Consider the following 26,974-nt stretch of genomic DNA (forward strand, 5'->3'; position numbering starts at 1 on the left):
ATAACTAAGAAACATCCTGCATATTATTATTATGTTTTTACTTTCAGCCTGTTAGGCTTATTTTTACATAATTAACACAACTGAAGGTGCCTGTCCTCAGTGACAAATGTTGTTACACAAGATATTGCTCATGTATTTTTATCCTTGTTCCTTATTCTTCTTCTCCTTCCCACTCCATCATTGACTTCTTCCAGTCCATATTGAGACCATAATTGTAACTGCGAGGCCTCTCTCTGAGCAGTAAGGTCTTTTGAGATCTGTGCAGTGTAGATTTAAAGCCATCGTTCCTTTTCCTCATCAGGGTAAAAGCAGGTGTCATGGCACCGTGTTCAAAACACTGTCAAAAACAAGAATATTGACAAGGTTCAAAGTGTTTATTTTGTCATATGCACAGTTAGGAAACATGTTTCCCTGTACAATTAAATTCTTACTTTGCCGTCCACATGAATGCCACAAAATACAAATGAAATATAAAGTAGAAGGGGTCACCTAAGAGATATAAATCATGTCATATTGTGAGATAGTGGTACTTTATTTGAGCATTTAGACCACCTACACACCTACAGCATTTATTTCTCACAGGGTAGTCCTTTAATAAATGTTATTCTTTGTTTGTTTGTTTGTCTGTTAAAGACTGAATAAACTAAACTGAAACTGAATAGATGCTATGAAATGAATCTCTGAGACAATGGGGGTCCAGGATTTTGTACTATATACATCTTCTTCTTTCGGCTGTTCCTGTTAGGGGTCACCACAGCGAATCATCTGTTTCCACCTAACTCTATCTTCTATGTCCTCTACCTTTACCCCAATTAGCTTCACGTCCTCTTTTAGCACATCCATGTATCTCCTCTTTGGCCTTCCTCTTGACCTCTTGCCTGGCAGCTCCATCTCCAACATCCTTCTACCAATATAACCACTATCCCTCCTCTGCACATGTCCAAACCATCTCAATCTGGCCTCTCTGGCCTTGTCCCCAAAACAGCCAACCTGAGCTGTCCCTCTGATGTGCTCATTCCTAATCCTGTCCATCCTGGTCACTCCTAAAGAGAACCTCAACATCCTCATCACTGCTACCTCCATCTCTGCCTCTTGTCTTTTCCTCACTGCTACAGTCTCTAACCCATACAGCATAGCTGGTCTCACTACTGTCTTGTACCCCTTTCCTTTGATTCTTGCTGCCACTCTTCTGTCACACAACACTCCTGACACCTTTCTCCACCCACTCCAACCTGCCTGCACTCACTTCTGTACCTCTTTCCCACACTCCCCATCACACTGGACTGTTGACCCCAAATACTTAAACTCCTGCACCTTCTTGACCTCAGCCCCCTGTAACCTCACTGTTCCACTTCCCTCCCTCTCATTCATACACATGTAGTAACTATATACATATATATTCTTATCCATCCATCCATCCATTTTCTAAACCGCTTAGTCCCAAACAGGGTCTCGGGGGGCTGGAGCCAATCCCAGCCAGCTGCGGGTGTATATACTGTTATTTTTACACTTATTCTTCATATTTTTTTATACTTCCCTCCTTGTATTTTAATCTTACACTTTTGTACTTTACTTTGGGTGCTGTGATTTTGGTAATCATTACTGTTGCTCCTGGATACCTGAATTTGTCTTAGGATCGATAAAGTAACTATCTAGCTATCAATCTACGCAGAGAACTGTGATAAATGTATACACTTACACTGACCTTAGACCGTGGCACTGGGACTTCTCTCCCATCATGATTTATATCTGTGTTGATTGTGCTCAGGTCCACCATGGACTGGCTCATTTCTGGCACTGTGGCATTCAATCCTTTCTTGAGCAGTCCTGCAGCAGTCTTTTGAGACTGAATCCTCTTCATAATGTCACTCAAAGAGCTGAAGCTCTCAGACTGTGGCATCCTCAGGATTAGAGGTTTCTGTGAAGACAGAACTGCATCTCAGTGTTCCCAGGAGCTTTGTATCAGTTAAGCCAGGTCTTATGGCAGAAAAGGCCAGCTACTTACTCTAGAAGATATGCTGTCCACTTTGATGCTAGTTATGTCCATGCTGCTCTCTTCCTCCAAAATGGACTCGCTTCTTGAGCGCTGTCCTCTCGCAGCAGAGGAAAGTAAGACCATATTGTGTGTTGGCTCTATTGCTTTATCATCAAGTCTTGTTGTTGTTGTTGTGTCATCTAAATGAATGTTATTCTTTATGGAGAGTTGTTTGGAAGTGTCTTCCTCTGTTATGTGTTCCATTCTACACAAGAAAAAAAACAACAATTTAATTTCAATCATTTCAATAATATTTCTGTCAAAATGTTTCTTTTATCTTTTGGGTGTTACCTTTTGATCCTTTCTGCAGTTGCCGGGCCTGTTGGCGAGGTCTGTATGTTACTATGAAAATAATAAAGATACCAAGGAACGATTAGCAGAAAAAAGATGGCCAATACTCTTAATCAATATAATGTCAACACTGTCTGTAACAAGACTCACTTGGGAACTGTTAATCTATGTGGCACACTGTTTATCACTGGAGAGGAGTTTTCATATACCCTGTCAAATACAAAAACAAGCAAGTAAAGACTCACAAACAATGTGAAGCAAATAATATTGAAACTTTGCTGTCCCCCATAAGCAAAATTATTCAAAACATGTTTCAGTACTTCAGTGTTTTGGTATAAACCTCAATATATAAATTGTAGTAAAAAAAAACAAAAAAAGAAACAAGAACAAAACCTGCTATGCAGCATTGATCATCTGACATTGCAACATTTGTGGAAATTTAGCAGTGAAATTTAAATATATATGTATAAATACATATATATATGCTGTAACCTTGGCCCAAATGCTCACTATGGTGTCTTACTGGTGAAGTCAAGATTATCCATGTACCTTTTCTTATCCAGAAAGGGGTTTCCATTGTGAGTAAAACCATCCTTAATATGTATGTTATTATCCAACAGCATGTTGTTCTGCACTGGCATTTCATTGGCCACATCTTCCTCATGTTGATCAAAAAGACTGTCTGGTAAACATTCTCTTTGGACAACACCCATTGCTTCCCAGTCCAGGAGAGAATTAGCAGGTGGGGATGGAGGGTTGGTAATATCAAGCTCCAAAGACAGTTGTTTTTGGACCTGGAGTTCTAATAAGTCTTTTTGCTGATAAGTCATATCTACATGGACACCTGTAATCCTCCATATGTCTGGGGCTGGATGCGAAGCAGCAAAAAGGATCCTGAACTCCCTGTCAAATGAGTCAACCACCGGACCACTTAGAACAGTGATCAGCTGCCGGTGCAGGTGAGCATCTGTCCATGTGAGGCTGCAGAATGCAAAGACAGTGTGTGACATAACTTTCAAGTAATAGCCTACATAAAAAAGAAATAAATTGAAAAGCCTGACTGCTTACCTGTAGCTGCCATGAATCACTGTTTCTAAATCCACCAGAAGGAACTTCTCTTTCATTTCACCAACCACTGTTTTTCCCGTCCTTGAATAGAAGGTTCTCCCTTCAAGAACACGCACTCTTATGTTCTGCCAGATCACAAGCTTAGGTTGAAAATCAACACAGAACTGCACTGATACTTGATGTCTATCTGTGATGGAGTATGGATGGTCAACTATGTGTGTAATATTTTGTAGGTTTTATATGTAAACAAGAGTCTACAGCCATGCTTGTAGCTCTGTGAGACTGTACTTAGGCACAGCAATGCTTTGAGCTAAGTGCTAACATGTTGATGTTCAGCAGCTAATATTTACCATGTGCACCATTTTAGTTAGGCTATTATGCTGACATTTGCTAATTAGCACCAAATCAGAATCAGCTTTACTGGCCAAGTGTGCTGGACACATGAGGAATTTGACTCTGGTACAATGGCTCTCTCAAATGCAGCTAAAGGCTCATTAGTTTTGCAGGTATTTAATCTTAAATGAAAGTAGTTATTGGAAAAATTAAAATGTTGCTATTATCAGTTATGACAATTCGTGTTGCAGGGGATATGAATGACATGAATGAAAATATTTTTGCTAAAATCTATAAATGTCACACTCATTGTGTCAGAGGAAAGGTCAGAGGATCACTAATGTTATTAGGATACAACATCTGGAAATGTGAACATCTGTACCAAATTTTTAGCCAAGATCCATTTAGTGAATGTTGGGATATTTTACAGAATAAGTTAAAACATATGTTGTGGTTGTAGCACTATATGAATCAAAATTGTTAGGGCTCATCTTCTGGCCATTGATAGCTATGCTACATTTCATGGCAGTCCATCAGTAGCTGTTGAACTGTTTCTGTCTGGACCATAGTGGTGGACTGACCAACCAATATTGCCATTTCTAGAGGCATGCTGCTGGCGTGGCTAACATTTGCACTTCAGACTGTTATAGCCACTGCATATGAATAAAATTAAGAAACTATTTTAGAGCTTGTGAATTCTGATTAGTCTGTAGCTCAGTTAGAAACAGAGAATTTTAAGTATGCTCACCAAGTTTACATATATCATGAAAACATTTTGTCCCACTTTGTTCACAACATCAGATGGGTTAATCTCCACTTGAAACAAACAAATACAGACAACACTGAATGCTGTGCAACCAGTTCAGCTGTGTTACTGAAAGTGCATTTTACATTCCTCTCATTAGCATGCTGAAGCAAAAAGACATGTGTAGTTTATGAGATATCTTGCATGATCATGTATGCGGTGTGTCAAGTTTTTAAAGATACTGATGTAGGCTCACTTTCAACATGACCTTTGTTTAAAAGCAACCCATTACATAATGAGTTGATCTGCTAGACAGCTGATGCTTGGTTTTTGACAAAATAAAATGTATACTTTCTCTATTCTCATGTATATATGCAAAAGAAGATGGCTACCATGTGTGTGCTTATTTGTAGTAGGTGACTTACTGGGTGCCTGAGCCTGCTGAGCATCAAGTTCTCCTTAATGGACCTTTGGTTCAGGATGATATAGACAGGAACACCCCGAGAGGCAGCACTGTGCAAATCGCCAATTACAGCACCATCTGTCAATCTGTCTGTCACAATGGCAATTACCTGCACAGTACACAAAATGTCAGATAGCTTGTCAGATTAGCAGGATTATAGAGAAAGAGACTCATAGAAACTAAAGCCCTCTGTCAGTGTCAATTCATTATCAAGCTGAATGTTGATGTTGTCTAGGTATGGAGTGCTTCGTGTATGGCTTGTTTATAATGTCAGAGAGTTTAAACTGAAGCACTCTATTTTATTAGTTTATGAATGTTTTTAGTGTAAAATCTTGCTATTACTAAGTAAAGCCATCAAATAAATACTGTATGGTCAAGCAAAAAATATATTTTCCACTGAAATGTGGTGGTGTGAAAGTATGAAACCTCAGAAAATTGAAATACTCAAGGAAAACACCAGGTCTACAAATACTTATGCACTTTACCTGTACCCATATAAAAACATGCGTTGTGTTAATCCGTAAATTAAATCCACATCATGTTGCATACTTGGCTGGCCTTTTGCAGGTGCCGTCTGATGACTTCTCTGACTGGAGGGTCTCCCTCAGCAGAAGGACTGGTGTGGACTTTAACACCCTCCGCTGACACCAAGGAGCTTTTTTCAGGCCAGCCCAGCTCCAGGTCAGGAGCTGCTGTGTCTGTTTGGCTAGGGAAGTAGGTAGAACAGAAGCTGCCCATCTCCAAGCTACCTTCCACTCCATTCTCCTCCCGCTGCACCTGTACCTGCTTAGGGTGATGGTCCTGAGCCCATCTGGCTATCTGGCTGACTTCTTCAGAAGATAAGAAGGAGCAGGAGCGCTCTGCGCTGATCGAATTGTAGAAGGCCTCTGGTCCGGCACTCAGGAGTCTCTCCACTGCTCTGCGCTCCTTCTCACAGTAGAGGAACTCCGGAGAGGAATCATTCACCGGCAGGAACACTGCATCTTCATCAAGGCTCTGCTCTTGGGAGTCTGACATGTCGCAGCTTAATGTGTCTCTGGGAGTAAGTGCTACTTAACAAAGTTCCCACTACTGACTACTGTTGGGGCGACTCATGTCACCCTTCAGTCTAGTTAAAGTGATTGCTTTATCTATCCGCCTGGCAAAAAACATCATTTCCATGTTGATGAGAGTTTAACAGAACACCAGAAATCTTGATGTTGCTGCCAGTCCTGACAATGTTTCACTTCCTTTATTGAGAATAGGTTTGGTCAGGGTTCATAGGTTCCGTCCTGACCATTTCTACAGCAGTCTTGTCCCCCAGCTCCTATTGACAAAAGAGAAAAACCAATAAATTGAAGCCATTAATGTGTCTGCCAGCTTTAAAAACATCCGTCTGTCCACAAAAAACCCCAACACACGATGAAACTCACCTCCTGGGCAACATGTCTCCTCCCTCAGTGTCATGTAATGACTCTTCATATGTTCCCTCCCCTGCTTGGCATCTCACACCTCTTCCACTCCTTGTTACCTTCATTGTTCTCAGATTCCATAAATTCTGTGGGCTTGACTGATTGTTCAGCTGCTCAGACACTGTAACAATTCTACTGTACTTGTCTTTGATATTTACGGCTACAACATTTAAATGAAATCACAGTAACTAATAATCAGGTTTCACTACAAACCCTTATATCATTTATGTGACATGTATGGTGAATAACATTGTCATGTTTCCCATATCGAAGAGGCTCCTCTCTATTAAACACTTTTGTTTTTGGACTGGTCCAGTTTGACAGGTACTGTAGGTTTGTGAGAAAGAGTAACATGCAATACTATATCTGACTTCCTATCTCAGGGTTTCAAGTGCAATCACAGTGGTTTTTATTTCTTTGGAAATACCGAAATACTCTTAGGAAAAGAATTGCATCTGTGTTGTGTTATCTGTAAAGCACTTAACACAAAGAAAACAGGCCTTTTACAGATTTAGCCATTTAAACTCCAGAAATGCTCTTTAAACTATTCAATAATTATAAAGTGACAATCAGTGAATTGTGTTTTAATAGGTAAACACAGATATGTATATACAAAAACAAGCCATTTGAGCTCCATATTTCTCTACCATCATCATAATCGTACAGTAAGCACCAGGGACGCATTAATTACCTACGTCAGAACTCTTAATGTAACAGGTTGATATGAGCTTTGTATCTTACAGCATCAACAAGTTTTAACTTTCTTGATCTGATCTTGAGTGACAGTTCTCACAGAAAAGGATGCCATCATGATGACACAGAGTCCCACATACTGTACCATGTAGCATGATAGGGTGGATGCTGAGTCAGAAACCATTTACAAAGTTATATAATTCTCAGTCATTTTATTTCCTCATGTGCGCTTACTGTTACTGAGAAGTGACTGAAGTAAAGAGCAGTGCATTCTTAATAAATGGTTCCCCAATCAGCCTTTCCGTTTGTTGGCTCACTGCTTCTTGCGCAGGTGGACATATAGGACACCGCTGACCAGGAGGAGAGGTACACACAGCCATGCCAGAATGAAACAGTAACCAAAATGTCCTTTGCTCAGATCTCTGGAGTCATTTAAAATCACCTTTGTGTGAAAGGTAAAGATGAGGCAGGCAGCAAAATCTGTGAAACCTGCAAGAGTAACATATAAAAAAAACATTTTAGTGCAAGTTACCTTATTTGATCACAGTCATATATATTTTCATGTACTGTATATATTTAACTACACATGAGGAATTAATAACAATGCCTATGTCAGTTTTAATCCCTATAGAGGAAAAAATTAATGCTATTTAACATTCTTCTTCTTGTCAACATATGTTGCAAAAAAAAAAACTTGTTAAAACCAACAGTTGTTATTCCATCTCTCTGTTCTTTCTAGCTTTCCTAAACTATTTGTGGTGCTCAGCCTCAAGCCCACTGGTTCTACTGAAAATGTAAATCTGCAAAAATGGTCCCTAAACATATAGCAAAACAACTTTTAGCAAATGGGACATAACAGGAGAAAACAGTGCAATTCTTGGAGACTTTAAAGATAAGATAAAATAAGTTAAAAATACAACAGACATACAAATTAAGCAACTTTTGTTCATCAAATCACACCTGGATACAGAAGTCTATTTTCATCCTGACAGATAATACAAAGCTCTAAGGTGCATTTAAGTGGTTACACTGTCACAAGAAATGAAAGCTTTTTAACAGTTCTCCAAAGAATGTAAACATAACATGGTATCAGGTTTTTGTCAGATTTTCATTTACACTGTTTTATGTGGAATATGGATTAAGCCTTCAAAACACCTGGAAAGGCCTGGCAGAAGCCTGTGAAGTAGAAGAGTCCTCCTTTGGACATGTTGATTAGCTGGCCCAGAAAAACCAGGAAGGCGATTGAGGAGAAGACCACAGAGGGCCTGCACTGACTGCAGCCAGTCTGGGAGAACAGGTCAGAGAATCAGTGACTCAGAAGTACAACGAAAACCTTCAGGTGATATAATATCCAATCATGCAGAAATGTTTTAAATGAACAAACCGACTTGCAGGTTAATATGCAAACAAGTACTTAACCACTTTCACTGGTATCAGCACACAGCCAGGTTGTTGTGGCATTATTGTGGAAGCAGTTATACCAGAGGTCTGTGATTTCTGAATCAGACCATATCCACCAGGACTAAAGAAGGAAGGAAAGAATGCTTGAATCATTGTGGCTTTGTGTTTTTATGCAAGTTATGTAGTTGATAAGTATTGATGGATCAGTTCAAAGAGTGATCCTTAGAATGGCACAGTGCTGCAGTTAATATGTCGATGTGCAGCATTTTTGTGTTGGGTTTTCCTCATATCATGCACAGATTAACAGTGACATCTACAGTTAAAGGAGAGACAGCATGAGTTAATGCACTAGCTTATATGTGAATCTCACCTTCTCCAGGGTGGTGATGAGAAGCATGGTCAAGGTGACCAGATGTAGCACAGTTATGGATATGAGCAGGAAGGCTATGTGGAGATGAGTGAAAGCTGTAGTGTCCTGTGAACAAACAACCCTGTGGTTATTGTGATTATGGTATGATGTCTCTACAGTGAAAATTCATTTGGGCTGAGACTAGTGATTCTGAATATAACCAAAAGAAGCATAATTTTCCACTGCTAAGGACCATCCCTTTTTTCCATGTCATTTAAAATGCCCAGCAGATTTCTCAAGGCAGTGGCCTAGATAAATAAACTCTCAGCTGGCCTCATGAGGAAACTCTGAGCACTTTCATTGTGCATCTCAACATCTTATCTCAATGCCACACAAGAGGGGATTTCACTGTATGTTCTGGGCCTGTCAAGTCTCTGAGGAATACATACGTATACCATAACATCAGCACCCTGTAACCTTCAAGTCTCTGAGGAATATATATACCATAACATCAGCACCCTGTAACCTTTGTAAACAAGCATGTAGCCTACAGCGGTCTGTACAAGCGCTCTGGCATACAGTTAGGTCCTGTTTATGAATCTGGGAACAAGCTTTGTGTCTATACTGTAAAAGATGATAATCTGTCACTATGCTGCATGTAAGGTTCAACAAGTATGAAAAACCTTATTTAAAAAGCATGCTTATTCAATAGTTAAACTTTTCTGAACATATTTACCAGTTATTAATACCACAGAAAGCTACAGTATCTTTTGAAAAGACTTAAGTGAAATGGCAACAACTCTGAATAAGAGTAACGAATGACTCAGTGAATATATTTAGTAAAACTTAAATCACAATTATTCGACATGGTGAGAATGAACAGACCTGTTGTAATCCTATCCGTTTTATTAAGTTAGTGTGACCTTTTCCATCAGAAACATTTGTGAAGACACAAGAGGGAGTCACGTTATTATAAATAAGATTTGGTTTTAGTTTTAGTTCACCCAGATACAGCTGTTAATATTAGTAAATGCAGCGTTTGTATTGTGGCCTATTACAGTATGGCCACATTAGGATTTCCCCTTAAATATAAATATAGTTTTGTCTGATTTTTAAAATACATTATGGGTGCCTGAATTAGAAATGGCATTATGTGCAAATGAAATGCATAGGCTTAGTCTAAAATACCAAAATTGGTGCATTTGGCATATTTGTTTCTGTGGCCAGAGAGAGAGGCTGCTTCTCCATGTTACAAATCATTTCAAATACAAGTGCTTGATTTAAACCTTTATTTGTTGTACACTACTGTGCAGTTAGACTTGTAGGAGTAGGGTTTCTACCCTTTGTATAATGTTTGTCTTTCCCACCAACTTCTGGCCACAGAGAGAATTCACTGTTGCTCCAAGACTGTGGACTGTTCAGAGAGGCATGTGTTTGACTACTACATCTGGTTTACTTAACAGTTTGAGGTATGTAGAACAGACAAAAGGAAGGTAATGGCCACATTAATTGCAAGCATATGGAAGAACAGAAGCGCTTCTTCATAAATGCCTAAACAGTATCAATAACAAGTCTTTTGTTCACATTTGATTACATTTGGTTGTGCTCTCACTGGGAAAGAATCTCATCATACTAAGTTGTATGTACCAGTAATAGAAAATCCAAGTAGCCATTCTGTTTAATCCAGCAGCATGAAGTTCTTACCCGATGCCCTCTTTCTGTGTGCCTTCTTCCGTCACAAATGTTTAGCTCCAAAACTTGAAGAGTACAAAAAAGGAATGTGGAGTTACATGTAGGAGGAGTTGTCAACACCCATTTCCTCTAAACGTTCCCTGTCCTCCTCCCTCAAATCTGTGGCCTGGAAAAGCTCAGCACCAAAAATAACAATCCTCTGGACTGGCATAAACACAGAATGTTTACTCAAAACCAATAGTGAATACTGAACTGCTGAGTATAGTATGATGCGGTAATTTATGCCACAATCTATTATTCAAACTGTATAGGGGAAAACAAACTCTGATTGCATTAGATGTGTGTAGTTTGCCAGTGCTTCACATACAGCTTACATGTGCTGTTCAGCTGTGCAGCATGAGTACCAACAGTGTATAAAGTGAGGTGATGGAAAGATGGGAAATAAGGGCCGATTGCTGGCCATGCTTGATTGTAAATGGGCAGGAGATCTCAAAGCACCAAAGACTCAGCACACAAAGTAAAACTAGAGAAATGTACTATGGATAAACTCAGTTTCAAAAACTGTTACACATAGAAGAAAGAAAATGTACAGCCTAAATACTGTTGTTCCACAAGGGAAGAAGATTTGTCTCCCCCTTAATAAACACACTAAAGGCAATGAACACAACACAATAACAACATTAAAACACATTAATAGCAAAATGGCAACCAGTGTAGGCTAATTTCATCTCCAAGCACTGGGATATTTTACTAGGCTACTCTTTTATATACTCTTCTATTTAGAGATTTAGGTACATCTGCACTAACTTTACACAACAATTTGTGATGACTAAATAACAGCATCACTCCAGGTAAAACGACGTTATATTTTAACCGCAGTAGGCTACTCCCCTTAAGAATTGGTTCACACGACGTTTCCACGCTCAGTAAATCCCAATATTCGTGGGGAGTGCTGCGTCCCCCTGTGTTAACGGGGAGAAAACGACGTAGCGGCGACTACGTACTCTGCTACGTACTTTATCGTTATAACAGTTGAACGCGGTCGGCCCGTACGTTCACGTCGCAGTGTTGATACATCTCCATGCCAGTCAGAGGTCGGACTTTTTCGGAAAAGACAAAACCATGAGGGCTAAAGTGTGCGTGTGATATACGGTCGAAAGGTGTTTCTTAGCGCAGCGCAAATGGATCAGCCAGAGGTAGTAACGCAGTCTACTTGTTCTTCGTTTAACTAATTCACTTAACAGCTAACTAAAACATAAGGAAATATAAATATGATCGACTTTACCACCGTAAAGCTGGCGGTGAAACGAACTAACGCAGTCCCTAACACTTTACCTTTGTTGATGAACATATCACCATCGCACATAGTCGCCAGCTTGTTCCCGAGCTTCATGATGTTTACATACAGATTTTTTTTTACCATTTTCTTGCTTGTCTTTTCACACTGCACAGCTCCATTAAATTGAAATTCTGTGGGTGTGTTTATGTACATTTTCCTATTATAACTTGCATCTTCACTGTTAATCTTCACTGAAATGAAAAACTCTGAGGTTCTGCAAGCACGGCTGCAGAGGCCATGTAACATTAGCGTTATTTATAATGACTGAGGTTTAAGGGATTAACGAATTCACTTATAATATAAAGTCGGTTTAGACCACCACAGATGAAGCAGTTCAGTTGGCAGTGTCAGCTCTCCACTCCTAGCAGCTGTTCCCCAATATGTGCAAACGACCCAACTGTAGTTTAGAGTTGGGGGTGGGCTAGCATTCAGTCCACTTACAGTCCACTGAGCAATGATCATGCCTAAGTCCCAGTTGTAACTGGTGCAACAGTTGTTAAGTGGGTCCTCACCTTAAACTTCATTGTGTCATAAAGATATTCCCACAGGTAAAATTACAGAATGGTAACCAAATTCCTCCTCCAACAATGTAAGCTGTTAGAGTCAGTAAACCCTTAAGCATGAACCAACATGTTTACGTATGTGTCACCCATCTATACTGTAGGTGGAGCTGGGGCAGATTGCCACATGGTTAAGTGAGCAGGGACTTTCTCCTGGCTCCCCTGAGAAGGCTCAACTCTGTTTGCTGTGGCGTGCCCACCAGCACACAAGAAGCCGTCTAAGCAGTGTGACAAGGGACCTGGACATCCAGCGATCACAACACGTAGCAGAGATGGCAGAGGTACGTTTTCACCGCTGAATTACTAGTCACGTCAGAGATGGTCAAGAAGAGCAAGAATAAGTGAAGGCCTGTTCCTGCTAGTGACCAAGTTGTCGGCTTTTTGTCTGTCTGTAAGGTACGCAAGTCCTTGGAGCAGATCCGTATCTTTACCAAGCACAAAGATGCTTTGGCGCAGCAGATACAAGATGAAAATGATCATCTCAAGGACCAGCTGCAGCGCCTAATATCCCGTCAAGGTTAGAAATGCTAACCAGTACACTACCTACAAATAAGAATCATCTGCAAGCCTGAGCAGTAATGACAAAACTCAAACTTCTCAATGTTCATCTGCACTATGTCAAAGTTTTGTTGTAAACTATTTGCCCATATATTAATTGTATATTTCCAAAGATTTTGAGGACCTAATGCAGATGTTTTCGTCTCATACACCAAAGGACTCCAGCTTCCATAATCTGTCCTCCTGGCCAACTTGCTAAGATGTGCAAATCCAAATGCAGTATAAGCAAACACATTAGTGCAGTAGATTTACATAAACTGACTGTGTTCTTGGAGCAAAATCACCAGACAACATCAGTCCCTATCATTTCAGCAGTACTGAAAATAAAGCTTTGGAAATACAAAAATAATTACAAAATCTTCTCCTTCCTCTTGTTTCTTTAATTGACACAGATGCCCAGATAAGTGAGGTGGCTAAAATGCTGTACCAGCAAGGTCTCACAGAACTGATTCACAGCAGCCCTAGTGAGCAGGTGGCATACCTGCTGGTGGAGAGGGCCTCCCTGCTTGAGATGAGTAGGGATCCTGACAACCTGACAAGTGATGCAAACACAATGAGCACACTGGGGACAGAGACACAGGTGTCCAACCATCATGCACAGCAGGTTAGAGGAAGCACATTCATTGATTTAATCATTAGCAGTTCAGATGGGAAAGATGGTGTAAAAGTGAGAGCCATACTCTAGTTCAATTGAAAAAATGTGGGTTTTAGCTTTGATACTTACACACACAAAGCTCTCAGCACAGCCAGGACCATAGCAAAGCATGTAATTTCCATTAAATGAAAAAATAAAGTCAGCACTGCAAAGTTTGTAATTGACGTCTTTTATGTTTACTAGTTTTGCAGTGATATTTTTGTGACATTTATTATATGGTTATACCAAAATTCAGTCAGATCCATATCAACAAATTGCATATTCTGATATGTTCAGAGATTTTTTTTTTCCAGTTGTTCCACAACATGTTTTTCATGCAGTCTTCTTTGTGGTTAGGTGACTTATTCTCTCATCTTATGATACATGTTTTTCCACAGTCTCCCCACAAGGGGGCACCACGTCATGGCCTGAGTCCATGGAAGAGACTCCTGGGACTCCACAGAGCTTCCCAGAGTAAACATGTTTTTATACCTGTATGTAATTTTACAGTTTCTACAGTAATGTTACAGCATCCATTAAATACTAACAAATACTAAAAACTGCACCCAGGTCAGTTGAAACTAGCGCTGACTCTAGTTTCTGCATCATAAGGTGCACATATGATTGTGTGGCTCTTTCTTCACTAGCATCTACATTAACTGCAACCTTTTTTGTTCCAGCATTATTAGGCTGTGTTACCGGCACAAGGTAGGGAGGTTTGCATGGCAGAAGATACTGCACCACTGATGCTTCTTGATCCAGTGCGCTTCTCAAGGTCTCCTGTTTGTTTTTGCATGTACTTCTGAACATTTTTGTTTCTATTAAATGGTTCCCTTCAGAGCACGGCAGTCACTGCAATCTTTGGTGAGGTGTTGCCCCTACTCTTTAGGCTGGGCCTAGGCATTTGACTAGTGAGGCAAGCAGTGTGGAGAGGCAGTGTTCCCGTCTGGAGTGGGATCTGGAGGAGGGTTCCCGCCGACTGGCCATGGCCCACAACGAGATCCGTCGCTTGACTGATGAGCTGGAGTCCGCTCACTTGACCCGAAGAGCTTACGGTGAGAGACATTAACCAGCCACTGATACAGTAGATGGACAATGTCAGATTTCTCATGGCGATAATAGCCTGCTGTCACCGTTACAATGTCTTCTCTATTTTCATTTCTTATTAAATCAAGGCTGCCATCACTGCTACAAAAGGAAACATCACAAACTTTCAGCAGCCCTCAGTAACAATTATGCACATTACTAAGGTTTACAAGTTATTTTACCGTTATATAATATCCAAACAGACTCCATCCCCAAATTTCCACAAGCTTTCTCATCTCTAAGCTGAAGAGGAAATGCTGCCAGCAACTTTGTGAAGAATATTGCTGAAACATTAATGTTTATTCTGGCATTTGTGTTTTTAGAGCCTGAGCTGCAGGCAGCACAGCAGGAGGTGAAGCAGCTTAGACAGGAAGTAGAAAAACTGAATAACTATGGTAAGATGCTTTTTTTCATGTGTATTCTTTAAGCTGTTTTTAAACATTTTAAAAATGAATTGAGTGTATATTAAGTGCAACTGTATTTAAATAGAAATGGTGGAACTGCGAAAGGCCAAAGATCTGAATAATCGTCTGGATCTGGAGATCAGAGCCTTGAGGAGCAGGGTGCGCTCCCTGGATGCTGGGAAAAGCTCATTACAGCAGATGGTAAGACATGATGATGGTGAGATAATACTACTTTCAAGAATTTTTTTAATTTCCACAGTTTTTACAGGAAGAATTTTCAGTAACAGGATAAATCTATATTTAGGATCCACACAGTTTAGTCTTGTAGTTGCTGAGTTGGTCAGTCATAAATCATAAATTATGAGTGGTTGAATAAATTCTTAAAAAGTAAATCTCATTGGTGCAAACAGAAGGACAATAGCACAAATTTCAGCCCACCTTATTTTAAAAGTGGAGGTAAATCATCCAGTAAGGTCTGAATTTTGTTAATTTTCATGTTGTAAAGCACACTTCATATTAAACCTGAACACAGTGAATAGGCAGATGCTGTTGGGCTTTTTCTGTTATAGTATGTACAGTGCGATATTACAGCTCTGGCAACAGCTCATTGTGGTAATAGCTATGCTGGGGGGTTAAGGAACCGATTCTGCTGCTGACCACATTCTTCCTGTCAACCACCACTGTGTCTAGCACATAATGAATTAGTTCCTCCTACCTATCCGGACCCAGCCCCCAGTAGTTGCATTGGCTGAATCGCCACGTGTGCTGGCCATAATTGCCAAAAACAAAAATGTTACTGGAAGCAGCATTGTTTACAGTGCACATGCACTATGGGTAGTGTATGGACAAATTTTGTTTGTATTTAATTTTTTTATATTTTCTGTTAACAACTTGGTCACATGTATGATGTATGATATGTAGGTTATATGTGAAATAAAATAATAGGGCTCAGGTATTTGTGCTTATTTCAGTTCTGCTTTACAATGACACCCAAAAGGGACAGAAGGAAGTGTAGTTTATACAGGTTTGATGTAGCCAATAGATGGTTTATATTCAGTTTAATAATTCATTTAGGGAATGATTTCTGCTATATTCTACAGTATTTTAGGCTATGTAACGTGTACTGTGGATATTAAGCATCACTATATGGTTATACCTGGATATTCTTTGCCAGCGGATCTCTGAAAATACTCAGTGTCAGTGAACCTTGTTTCTCCACTGGGGACAATCCAGCTGTCTGCTGCAACTCCAGGGCACGCTTGTTTCAAGTCTCATGTAGCATGAGCGGGTGGTGTGTAGAGGTGGGCGATGCTGTAAAATTTGGTATCGATCCGATACCAAGTAAATACAGGGCCAATATCGCCGATACCGATACCAATATTTTTTTTAAAAGCACACAATATAAATTACATTCACTTTCTTGTATAGGGGATATCAGTGTGTCAACATTTATGAAGTGATTGCATAATTATTATGCTAAATCTGAATGTATTTTCATAACCATTAAAAGATGTTGTGATTTGCTCTTAGTGTACCTGTAATTAGTTATGTGTCAGGTAAAAGACAAAAAGGACATATTTCAAATATGAAAACAATATATTATTATAATAAACTCAATTTGCAAACATGAACTGTGCATGAAATTATCGAGAATAGTAATAGCATTAAGAACAGAAAAACAGAATAATACTATAAATTAAAATACATTAAAGAATAATATAGTAACAAAACAAAATTCTCCCTTTAACAGTACTTAACTGGCTTTAACAAAACATAAAGTGCACTAAATTATTACTAGAAAACAAAGCAGCTGTTTTGTTAAGACTCACTAATATAACAGATTAAATAATTTCCCTTTTCGCACACTGTCTTCGCTTATAAACAAAGTGCACACAATTGTTTGTGAAAAAATAAAGTGATTAAAGTGCAAATAACTAAACAAAAATACCAAGCAAAATTCCTAAAACCCTCATCTTCAACGACAGAGAGAGTGGTTGCGGGTCCTTTGCGATCATTTCAGCAAGGCTCCTTGTAATATTTATAGCTCTTGGGGAGGCATCAGTGCCAGTCGTACGATGCTGCTGGGATGCAAGGACTTGAGAGTCAAACTCTGCCCATATCCCACATTTTACTGCAGGAGGGGAAGCAGCTGCTCCTGCAGGGGAGCATAAGGTAGTTGCAGTAGCCATTGCTAAGGTAGAGCTGATGGCCGGGCTTGACCTTAAATCAGGAGCTGACACTGAAGAGGTTGAGTTCTGTCTCAATAGCTAAATTTCTGTGATGAGTCGCCCTTTGAGAGATTCAACATTTGCCATGTCACGGAACCCCAGGTTTTTAAATCTTGCATCCAGGTAGGTACTGACAGCAAGACCATAAAAGGTTTCAATACCTCTGAAACGACGTTGGCATTGTGCTGACAGCTCAGCAGCTATCTTGCTACCTTGGCACTCATAAGATGCTGTTGATCTCAGAAGTAGTGACACCAGGGGAATCACTTTCGAAACTGAAACATGTTTTTCATTTGATATCTCTCTTGTGACTTCCTCAAATGGTTTCAGAGCTTCAATGGAAACAGTGATCGTGGACCAGTCTTCCTCACTTAAGCACAGGGATGTCTTAGACAGAGGACCGTAGTAACAGCTTCCTTCTGCTCTAACAGTCTCTCAAACATATAGAACACAGAGTTCCACCTTGTTTCAACTGACTGTATCAGTTTGTGTTCTGGAAACTTAAGTTGGTTCTGAACTTCTTTGAGCTTCTCTGCTGCTCTTGTGCTGTGGTGAAAGAAAGCTACAATAGCACTGCATCTCTGCTGGATGTGAAGAAGATCAGGGAGAGCCTTAATGGAGTCTTTTACTACTAAATTTAGGGTATGTGCAAAACATGGATAATGTGCCCAACCTGCTTTGTGCACAGCCGCAACAATGTTCGCTCCATTATCTGTGATTACAGCCTGAACTTTATCTGTTATGCCCCATTCATCAGTGACTCTTTTCAATTCCGAGCAAATGTTTTCAGCGCTGTGTTGTCCTGGAAAACTACAGGTTTCTAGAACATATGCTTGCATTTGTCATCAATAATGTGGCATGAAACAGATAAGTAAGCCTTTGTGGCTTTGTGGAGTATTTTAGATGCAACCGGTTCTTTTATCTGAAGGCCCCAAGAAGTAACACTCAAGAAACAGGAATCAGCTTTACGTAGATTTATTTTCTTCTGGTTAAATGCAGAGTTATTACAGCGCTGGGCTCTATGAGATGACAAGTCTCCAAGAGCCTCGATAATCAAAAATCATTCACATTTATCTTCTCGGGCTGGGACTGCCCTGTACATGGGTGGTACGTTGCACATCAATATTCTAGAATGTTCATATAGGCAGTATGCGTGTGTGTGGTGTTATCTTCTATTTTCAGGTGTTTCTCTCTAACGGAAAGCAGACATGCAGTTAGCTGTGTCACTTACTTCCCTGATTCTGTTGTAAAAAACCCCTTACTCATGCTTCAGACATGAGTGACCAGTTCAAGCCCGTCAGACTTCACGTCTGTTAAGTAGCATAAATTAACAGTTTCTCTGAGGAAGAAACTGTTTGAACATGAAATATGCATTAGAAATCATTTTTATGTTTTGTATAGTGTTTTCTTCTCAGGTACTGTATGACTGTATACCTTTGGGTTTTGGGCTGATGGCTGCACAAGACATTTGAACAGGCATGAACTTACGCTTGCCAGCTGTACTCCTGTATGTGTTTGTTTCAGGTTTTGTCTCTGCAGGAGGAGAAGGAGCGACTGGAGGCAGCCTTACAGCATCAGACTGAGCAGCAGCTGCTGGCTGAACAGGTTCAACCAGACCAGGCCATGGAGCTGGCTAAAGTAAATACCACTACCTAAACTCATTAACTGTAAAAAAAACAAACAAAAAACAAACGTGCTGTTTCAGATATGTTAACTATGTTATTCAGAGCAGTAGTAGTGTTTAAGGGCTACAGTAAAGTGCGTTCAAAGTCGCTACTAATTGAAATGACATTTGAAGAGTTTTAGACTTGTCTTGCTGTCAGAACACAATATACAGTGGCTTCAGAAAGTATTCACCTTTTGCACACTCTACTGTGTGTGTGTGTGTTTTGTTACCAACTTAGCAGAGGAATACAACTCAAACTTAACTGATAAAATAAGGCTTCATATTAGGAACAGAGACGACATAAATAAACTAGAATTGCCGCCTTGTGGTTGTATGCCTCTGCCAACCAGTCAATTTCACCGGCATGGGACAAAAGTTACCCAAATCTAATCAGTTCCCTCACGGCGTTCCTGATATATCACACTCACAAGAATGGGCCATATGGATGGATGGACAACCCTAAAACATAATGTCTTCAGCTATGGCTATCACCAGCGCAGAAGCATAGAAACATAATATCGCTGTCTGAGGTCTTTTGTTTGCAAAGGAAAGCTTTGTTTTGTTTGTCAGGTTGCATCTCTGCAGAAGGAGGTGGAACGGCTGCAGTCAGCCCTGCAAGAGCAGCAGCAGCAGCTCCTGACTGTGCAGGTTCAGGCTAACCAAGCTAATGAACTAGCTAAAGTAAGTCACATATTGTACAAAATCTTATCAACATCATCTTATCTTATCAATATCAAACAGTGTGGTGACACTTTTTGTGCATGGATCCCTTTGTGAAGAAAATGACTGTACTTTTGTACCAAACAGGACGGTATAACTGACCCAGGCCTCTAGAGAATCCAAACGTGTGGTCAGTGCTGTGCATGCCTGATTGTTGTTGTTGTATTTCTAGTTCCAGGAAACTGAACTGAATCAGAGATACGATATATGCAGGGATTTACAAAATAAGCTCAGTGCTCAGACAAAATGCCTTTTGGAGAAGGAGTCAGAAGTGAGTGAATCAATATATTAATAAACTATTAAGAGGTTTCATATAATTACATTAAAGACAAGTTCAGTAACATACTCTTTGAGATGCTTTGTTTTCATTTATATAATGTCAAAGGTCTTTCTGATCTTTTCAGATACATTCCCTTAAGCAGGACAACACCCTCAAAGATCTCGGTAACCTTACAGCAAACATCTACACCAAAGAAAACATTGAGGATCAAAGGTAGGAGATTGTTCTTCACATACCTTTCAGCTTAAGCAAATAACAGATGTCCATGCCAGCTAATGGAGTTACACACACACACACACACACACACACACACACACACACAAATAGAGGGTTTCAAACAGTGTTTGCGTTTGTTTGAAAGCACGCCCTGGCAGGTGGAAGACTCCTTTACAACAGAGGATAAGGAGCTACACACACAGCTATACAAGAAAATCACACTGAATAAGGTAATTTCTTATACACCAGTGAGCCAAAACATTATGACCACTCACAGATGAGGCAGACAGTGTTGATTATCTCCTAACAACAGCGCATTTCAAGGTCAGTGATCAGTCTGTTCTTGGAGTCATCATGTTGGATGCCAGAGAAATGGACAGGTGTAAAGGCCTGAGCTACACAAGGGGCCAGATTGTTATGGCCAGATGACTGTCAGGGCACCTCTGGAAAGGCAAGATGTGTGTGGTCACTGCTGACAAGGAGCACGAGGAGCTGCTGGACCGAAGGGGGACAAACCATGAAGTCTGCCCAAGTCTGATCTGAACAAAGAGAAGGGCTACTGTGGCTCAAGTTACAGAAAATTTTAATGATGGTTATAAGAAGAACATGTCACAACACACATCACACACTGCTGCATATGGGGCTGTGTAGCCACAGCTCATGCTGGTCATAATGTTTTAGCTCCTCAGTGTATTATTTAAAAATGCGGGTAATATATCAGAGCAACATCTGGTTAGATATTAAAACTTGTATCACTTGTAGTGTTAACCAGTATAAAGGGCAGAAACTGTACAAACTGTAAACACTGAAGTCCTGTCACTGCTGATGTTTATACTTTGGACTGCAGGAGTGTCCTGATTATCAAGAAACAGTCAGGACTCTGTTGACCACCCAAGAGGAGTGTGAGTCACTTAAGGAGGAGATCTGTGAAACCCTAAAATGCATTGACAAAGAGCGGAGGTAATGGACCCATATTGTCGCGACCAGCTGAAAAATCTCTCTCTGATATTCAGATTGTTCAGAACTATAGTGTTTAGCTTCCTTTGGTCCTAGTAAAATCAGCATTTTATTCAGAACTGATAATTTACTTTTGTGTGTTTATAGTAAATACCATGAGACGAAGGAAAAACACAAGGCCAAACTGTGTCGAGCAAAACAGAAATTTGATGATGAAACCACACAGCGTGATGAGAAGATTAAAAGTCTAGAGCGAGAACTGTCCTTGTGTTCCCATTCCTTAGCAAAGGTAAATCTGTGGCTTTGCCTTAATTTACACAAAAGACATTAAAAGTTGTGGTAACTGAATTTTATTAATACTGAATGTGCTTTGGATTAGTGCAGTTTGAATCTCATTTGTAAAAATTCTATTTATAATTGTTCTCTAAATAAGATGAGGATTATTCATTTGATGAATTTCAATATCAGTATTTATTCCCACCATGTTAATATAGTTGTTTTTTTGCTCAGTAAAAAACAGGATTACTGGTATTTTTTCCCGTCTCTAGCTGCAGTAAGTTTGGGTGATCAGGGCAACAGGCTGTCAGGTGATTGTGCTAAATTTGCAGAGCAAATATATTTCCCATATTGACTCAAGCCTCACTTTATAGGGTGTTAAAGTCTTAAAGTAAACAAGTAAATAAAGAAAATGGGATTAAAGCTGGATGACAAATGATCTGTGTAACTGACATTGTTCTTTTCCAGGAGAAAGAGCTTGTGATAAGTATAACTAGGGAAAATGATAAACTACTTGTTGAGAGGAGAAGGTTACTGCAGCAGCTCAGCGAGGAAGAGCACAACAAGGAAGAGAGTCATCTAACAGCTTCTTTGTCCAAATGCAGGTACTGGACTCAAGAGTCTTCACTGCACGAGTCAGCACGTTCAAACAAATAGCAGTCAAGTCAAGGATCTTTATTGTCATTATGCACAGCACAATGAAATTTTTTTCCGGCAGCTCTCGGCTTAAAAGACACATTATTATAGCAGCAGTAGTTTCCAGAGCTGATCAGTTAATCCTTGTACATTTACAATGTTTGCTTGGAGGGTGGATTTTCTGGAGATGGAAAACAAGAAACTGGTGAACAAAACACTCCACATGTCCAATCAGCTGGCCGTCCTAGATCGAACTCTGCAGAACATGCAGTCACTTCACTTTGCTGAGGTAATAGACACTGTTGTTCCTGCTTCATCTTTACATACAAGGCTACGATCTGGATTTGCCATCTTTATTTTTGTCGTCTGGCTGTTGTAAGCTACTAACAGTGGACACAACTAAAGTCTGTAGTGTCCCTCAGGCTGAGCTGTACTTTGTCCGCTGACAAGCTTGAGCTGTATGATGTCAGCATCAGAATGTTTTGTCAAGATGTTTGACTTTAGTTCAGAGTGTTTGTCAAATACTGACAGATAGCAAAAGTTGTTTTATTTTGAAATTGTATAGTATTTATCTAACAAAGTTGTTTAATTAGGAACTGAAGAAAATATATCCTCAGCGGCCCTCTGCATCTCCATCTGTGCAAACTTCAAGGTAGGTCTGATTACAACTCAGAAGTTGATCAGAAGTGTTTTGGAAAATAAAACATTAAATGTCTGTGAACTTTGTGTCCCTAGTGTGATGGTGACTGAGCCTTCTAAAATTCAGACTTTACTGGATGATACTGAAAGTGATCACACCAAGCAGACGGTCATGACTTTGTCCCCTCGCTGTTTAATCTCTGTGGCTCTGTCTCGGTCAGCAGAAATGGGCTACCTGAACCTGACCTCCACTCAGAACTGCTCAGACACCTCAGGTGCCCTCAACAGCTCAGAAAGTGTGTGAAGTTTTATGTATATCTGCAACATTAGATTTATGTAATATTGTACAGAAACAATTTTATGTATAATTAAATGAATTGAACTATTTAATTTCGCTCTCAGGTTCATGTTCATTTACATTTTGAAGTTTACACTGAGCTCTCTCAATGTGAACCTAAGCAACAGCTCTGACCTTTAAAATAGTTTGAATAAGTGACAATTAATATACAACCTGGTCCATGCACAGACTTGAAACTTGCCAAAAGGCCAAAACCGGATGTAACGAATTTTCCCTTTAAGCTGGCAAACAATTCACAGACTTCAACTGTCAGTTCAAGCCACTGTTGTTTTTTTTTGCACCAACATGTTTCATACAACACTATGGGGACAAATCTGATGTTGCAACCAGTACATGCTGCAACATCCATTGATTAAAATGAACCTTTGTAGAAAAATCCACAAAATGTGATTTTTTTTTTTTATTGAGATCACATCAGTGACACTTGGCCTTTATTTCAAACTGTTGTGCATAAACAATTGTTCTAAGTAAAATTGGCAAAGCTTAGGATCTTGTGTATCCAACTCTACTGCTCCACATCTTAAATACCATATAATGAAACAGCATTTTTTATACCAGGGAGTCTGACCTCATGGACAATGAAAGGCTTAAAAAGAAAAAAAAAAAAAAAAACTCGTCCCCCAAGGTTGATTAACTTCTCAGTCTTCACTTGTTTTAACAATTTTCTTATTAATACTACAGTTGAACCGTTTTAAAAGCATTTATTCTTATAAACACAAAATATCTCAGGGACAAGGTGTTTTTTTGTACATTTATTTCTCTTCAAGTGTAATTTTTTTTTTTTATACATTACATCCACCAGTTTTACAGTAAATACCTAAAAAAATTGCTATTGTCTTTTGACTCAAGAAAAAGCACCATGGAATAATGATGCTTATACTTCTGTTTAAAAAGTTAGCTTAGAAAGCCTATCATCTGTAAGATTGACTGGAATCATAATCACCAGACTGAATTTAACCTGCTCTAAATGAAACCAAAAAGCGTGGTTTAGACCCATATTAAAAAAAATGAACAAAACTGTTTAAACTTGAAGCTATATACACACACACACACACACACACACACACACACCCCAACAGAAATGAGCAATCAGAAAATTACCAAAAAACCCAAATGCACCAAAATTGAAACTAATGAGGTGATGTTCAGCAGCCATGATATCATTCTAACAGCAAAGGCAAAGTAAAACAAAAATACAACTTTTCATTGTTGATCACACTTGTAGAATCTGTCAGTGCAATCAGAGCTGAGTTGTTGTGCAAATCACATTGTACTGTGTGTGTTGTACAGGGTTTTCAGCTCACTGCCTTCTACCTACATTTTTCAGAATACAAAAGTAGGAAACTAAAGAAACCCGAGGTAGCTGATCCTGAAATGAGTCCATCATCTCAAACAAAGGCATAAGGTGGTTTCACATTTCAAGTTGCAGTATGATCAAACTGGGTACATTCTGTGTGACACATTTGAGAAACAAAGGAAACCTGTATCTTATGGTAAATGTAGTTCCTGTTAACCCTGGTAAATGAATGAACCAAAGGTGAAACGTCATTGATAGAAAGCTGCTCCACTGTTAGAGACAAATGCATAGATTTACCTGGTTTCTGGAGAAAGTCTTGACAGTCAGAGATGTTGTGAATCCATTAGGAAAATCTACGCTTGCAGACGTGGATATAAATCCCTTGGGAGAACAAATCAGCCACCGAGCAGGAGAATCTCAGTGCATGTTATTTGTCAGATAGTTTTGCTGCCAGGTGATTTTGCATTGCAATATCTAAACCACACTAGAATGTCCGTAGCGTGTCATAATATTTTGGTGCCCATAGTAGCCGGGTGACTTGTATGTCTCTGCTGTAGCCAATGCTGTTGTCCCAGCAGTACTCAGGGGAGAGCACCCTGCTCGGTTTGTGAAGCCACAGGTACTTGTTTAGATGACTCTCATCATGCCACAAGGCCTCCACGTTATTCTTTTTATCCTCCATTATGTTCTGGTAGCAAGTCTCGGTCAACGCTTTCACACTTTTCCATGAGCCTCCAAACACAGCAGCATGGTAGTAGAAATCCCCAGTCTCCATGTACGCTGTGGACTTTGGGTTGCGGTCATAAGTAAAGAGATTCTTTGGAAGGTGGTAGAAGTGAGCATGAAGCAGAGCCACAGTGTCTCCCAGAGCCTCCGACCCAAATCTCCCACTAAACACCTGGTCCACATCGAAGCAGAAGACATATGTGCAGTGGTGGCGAATATCTTCCTCAATGACTTCCGATATGGTCTTCATTCGCATCATTGAGATGTCCTGCCACCTGGAGTGCCTCTCCACTTTGATCACCTTCAGACTTCGCTGAGGAGCCAGCTTGATGTCCGGCACCTTTTCTGGTATGTCCGTAAATACATAATATGTCACTGGCAAAGCCAACATAAAGTGATGTTCTGATGAGTTCAGGAAGCTCTCGAGGTAAACATCCAGGTACCTTTGATAGAAGAAGAGATGAGAGCACTTTTATTTTTTAAATCCCTATATTCGCACACATACAATAAATGCACTAAATAAAAGGATATTCACTGCAGGAGACTAGATGTGTGAAATCAGACATAGTGTTTCCATGAAAACTAACCTGCCCACAGCAAACACAATTAGAGCCACAGAGGATCCTTCTTCCTTGTGCTCCTTGTCATACAGATAAGGGTCAAACATCCCCTCCCAGATGATGGGAGCTTTCCAAGATGTGCAAGTTTGCACATCAGGTCTGGACCTGAAATACAAAACAACCATTTAAAGTTTAAAAACTTTTTAGACTATTTTTGGTTCCACAAGAATTTCTTTATATACTGTATATCTATATCTGTCTATCAGCAACTACCAAAGTACCTACAGAGAGTACTGTATACTAAACGGAAGGAAGGAGGCCGAGGATTAGTGAGTGTCAGAGCCACTATCCAGGATGAAAAAGATCCATGAATACATCAGGAAGATGGCCCCGTTCGATGACGTGCTTAGTGAATACCTCAGGCAGCAGAAACCAGAGGAACAAGGGAAGGAAGAGCAGGAACCCTCATGGAAGGACAAACCTCTCCACAGTATATACCACCGTGAAATAGTAGAAGTGGCTGATATTGAAAAATCCTACCAGTGGCTGGACAAAGCTGGACTGAAAGACAGCACAGAGGCACTAATCCTGGCAGCACAAGAACAGGCTCTAAATACATGATCAATTGAGGCCGGGGTCTACCATACCAGACAGGACCCCAGGTGCAGGCTGTGCAAAGATGCCCCTGAGACAATCCAGCATATAACAGCAGGGTTCAAGATGCTAGCAGGCAGGGCATACATGGAACGCCATAACCAAGTGGCTGGCATAGTGTACAGAAACATCTGTGCCGAGTAGAGGCTGGAAGTCCCAAAGTCAAAATGGGATACGCCAGCAAAGGTGGTTGAAAATGACCAAGCGAAGATCCTGTGGGGCTTCAAGATACAAACTGACAAACTGGTAATGGCCAACCAACCGGACATAGTAGTGGTGGACAAACAGAAGAAGAGGGCTGTAGTGATAGATGTAGCAATCCCAAGCGATAGCAACGTCAGGAGGAAGGAACACGAGAAGCTCGAGAAATACCAAGGGCTGACAGAAGAGCTTGAAAAGATGTGGAAGGCACAAGTGGTCCCCGTGGTAATAGGAACAATGGGGGCTGTGACCCCCAAACTGGGAGAGTGACTCCAACAGATCCCAGGAACAACATCTGAGATCTCTGTCCAGGAGAGTGCAGTCCTAGGAACAGCTAAGATACTGTGCAGGACCCTCAAGCTCCCAGGCCTCTGGTAGAGGACCCGAGCTTGAAGGAAGGAATACAAGACCGCCCCAAAGTTGGGAATTTTCATACATACACACACAATACATTATAT

The 26,974-nt window shown here is 40.1% G+C and overlaps 4 protein-coding genes across 12 annotated transcripts in view; 1 reads left to right on the forward strand and 3 right to left on the reverse strand.

Annotated features, from left to right (window-relative positions):
- Positions 1-3,390: 3,390 nt before the first annotated feature.
- On the reverse strand, positions 3,391-5,952 carry fam83e (family with sequence similarity 83 member E). Its single transcript, XM_020597976.1, has 3 exons — positions 5,485-5,952; positions 4,898-5,044; positions 3,391-3,519 (listed from the first exon to the last, which is right to left on the reverse strand). Exons 1-3 carry the CDS (start codon positions 5,950-5,952, stop codon positions 3,391-3,393), a joined length of 744 nt encoding a protein of 247 aa, XP_020453632.1.
- A 1,057-nt stretch (positions 5,953-7,009) lies between these two features.
- emp3a (epithelial membrane protein 3a (MAM blood group)) lies at positions 7,010-11,987 on the reverse strand. The gene is given in 7 exon segments (XM_020598146.1): positions 7,010-7,568; positions 8,235-8,341; positions 8,343-8,364; positions 8,499-8,601; positions 8,851-8,955; positions 10,534-10,586; positions 11,857-11,987. Coding segments are annotated over 7 exon segments (654 nt in total). The 5' UTR covers positions 11,945-11,987; the 3' UTR covers positions 7,010-7,392.
- On the forward strand, positions 11,550-23,068 carry LOC109959059 (coiled-coil domain-containing protein 30). Of its 5 annotated transcripts, none has more exons than XM_020598140.1 (19): positions 11,550-11,717; positions 12,525-12,701; positions 12,817-12,937; positions 13,371-13,582; positions 14,011-14,106; positions 14,502-14,667; positions 15,022-15,093; positions 15,188-15,303; positions 18,855-18,968; positions 19,567-19,677; positions 19,889-19,987; positions 20,121-20,209; positions 20,358-20,442; positions 21,060-21,172; positions 21,317-21,458; positions 21,914-22,050; positions 22,253-22,370; positions 22,675-22,733; positions 22,817-23,068. In XM_020598140.1, exons 1-19 carry the CDS (start codon positions 11,703-11,705, stop codon positions 23,022-23,024), a joined length of 2,250 nt encoding a protein of 749 aa, XP_020453796.1. In that variant the 5' UTR covers positions 11,550-11,702; the 3' UTR covers positions 23,025-23,068. The 5 variants fall into 5 exon arrangements, with proteins under 5 accessions (XP_020453796.1, XP_020453798.1, XP_020453797.1 ...); XM_020598142.1 differs by having other exon boundaries at positions 22,675-22,727; positions 22,758-22,834; XM_020598141.1 differs by lacking the exon at positions 19,889-19,987.
- A 771-nt stretch (positions 23,069-23,839) lies between these two features.
- LOC109958978 (N-acetyllactosaminide alpha-1,3-galactosyltransferase-like) overlaps positions 23,840-26,974 on the reverse strand; it is a 14,464-nt gene continuing 11,329 nt past the window's right edge. For all 5 annotated transcript variants that reach the window (XM_020597987.1, XM_020597986.1, XM_020597988.1 and 2 more), the window contains 2 exons: positions 25,689-25,826; positions 23,840-25,544 (listed from right to left, as the gene is read on the reverse strand). In XM_020597987.1, coding sequence (XP_020453643.1) covers positions 24,860-25,544; positions 25,689-25,826 — 823 coding nt within the window. In that variant the 3' untranslated portion in view covers positions 23,840-24,859. The remainder of the gene's footprint in view (positions 25,545-25,688; positions 25,827-26,974) is intronic.

The sequence above is a fragment of the Monopterus albus genome, unplaced genomic scaffold, assembly GCF_001952655.1.
Source record: "Monopterus albus unplaced genomic scaffold, M_albus_1.0 scaffold36.1, whole genome shotgun sequence".
NCBI classification, from domain to species: Eukaryota; Metazoa; Chordata; class Actinopteri; order Synbranchiformes; family Synbranchidae; genus Monopterus; species Monopterus albus.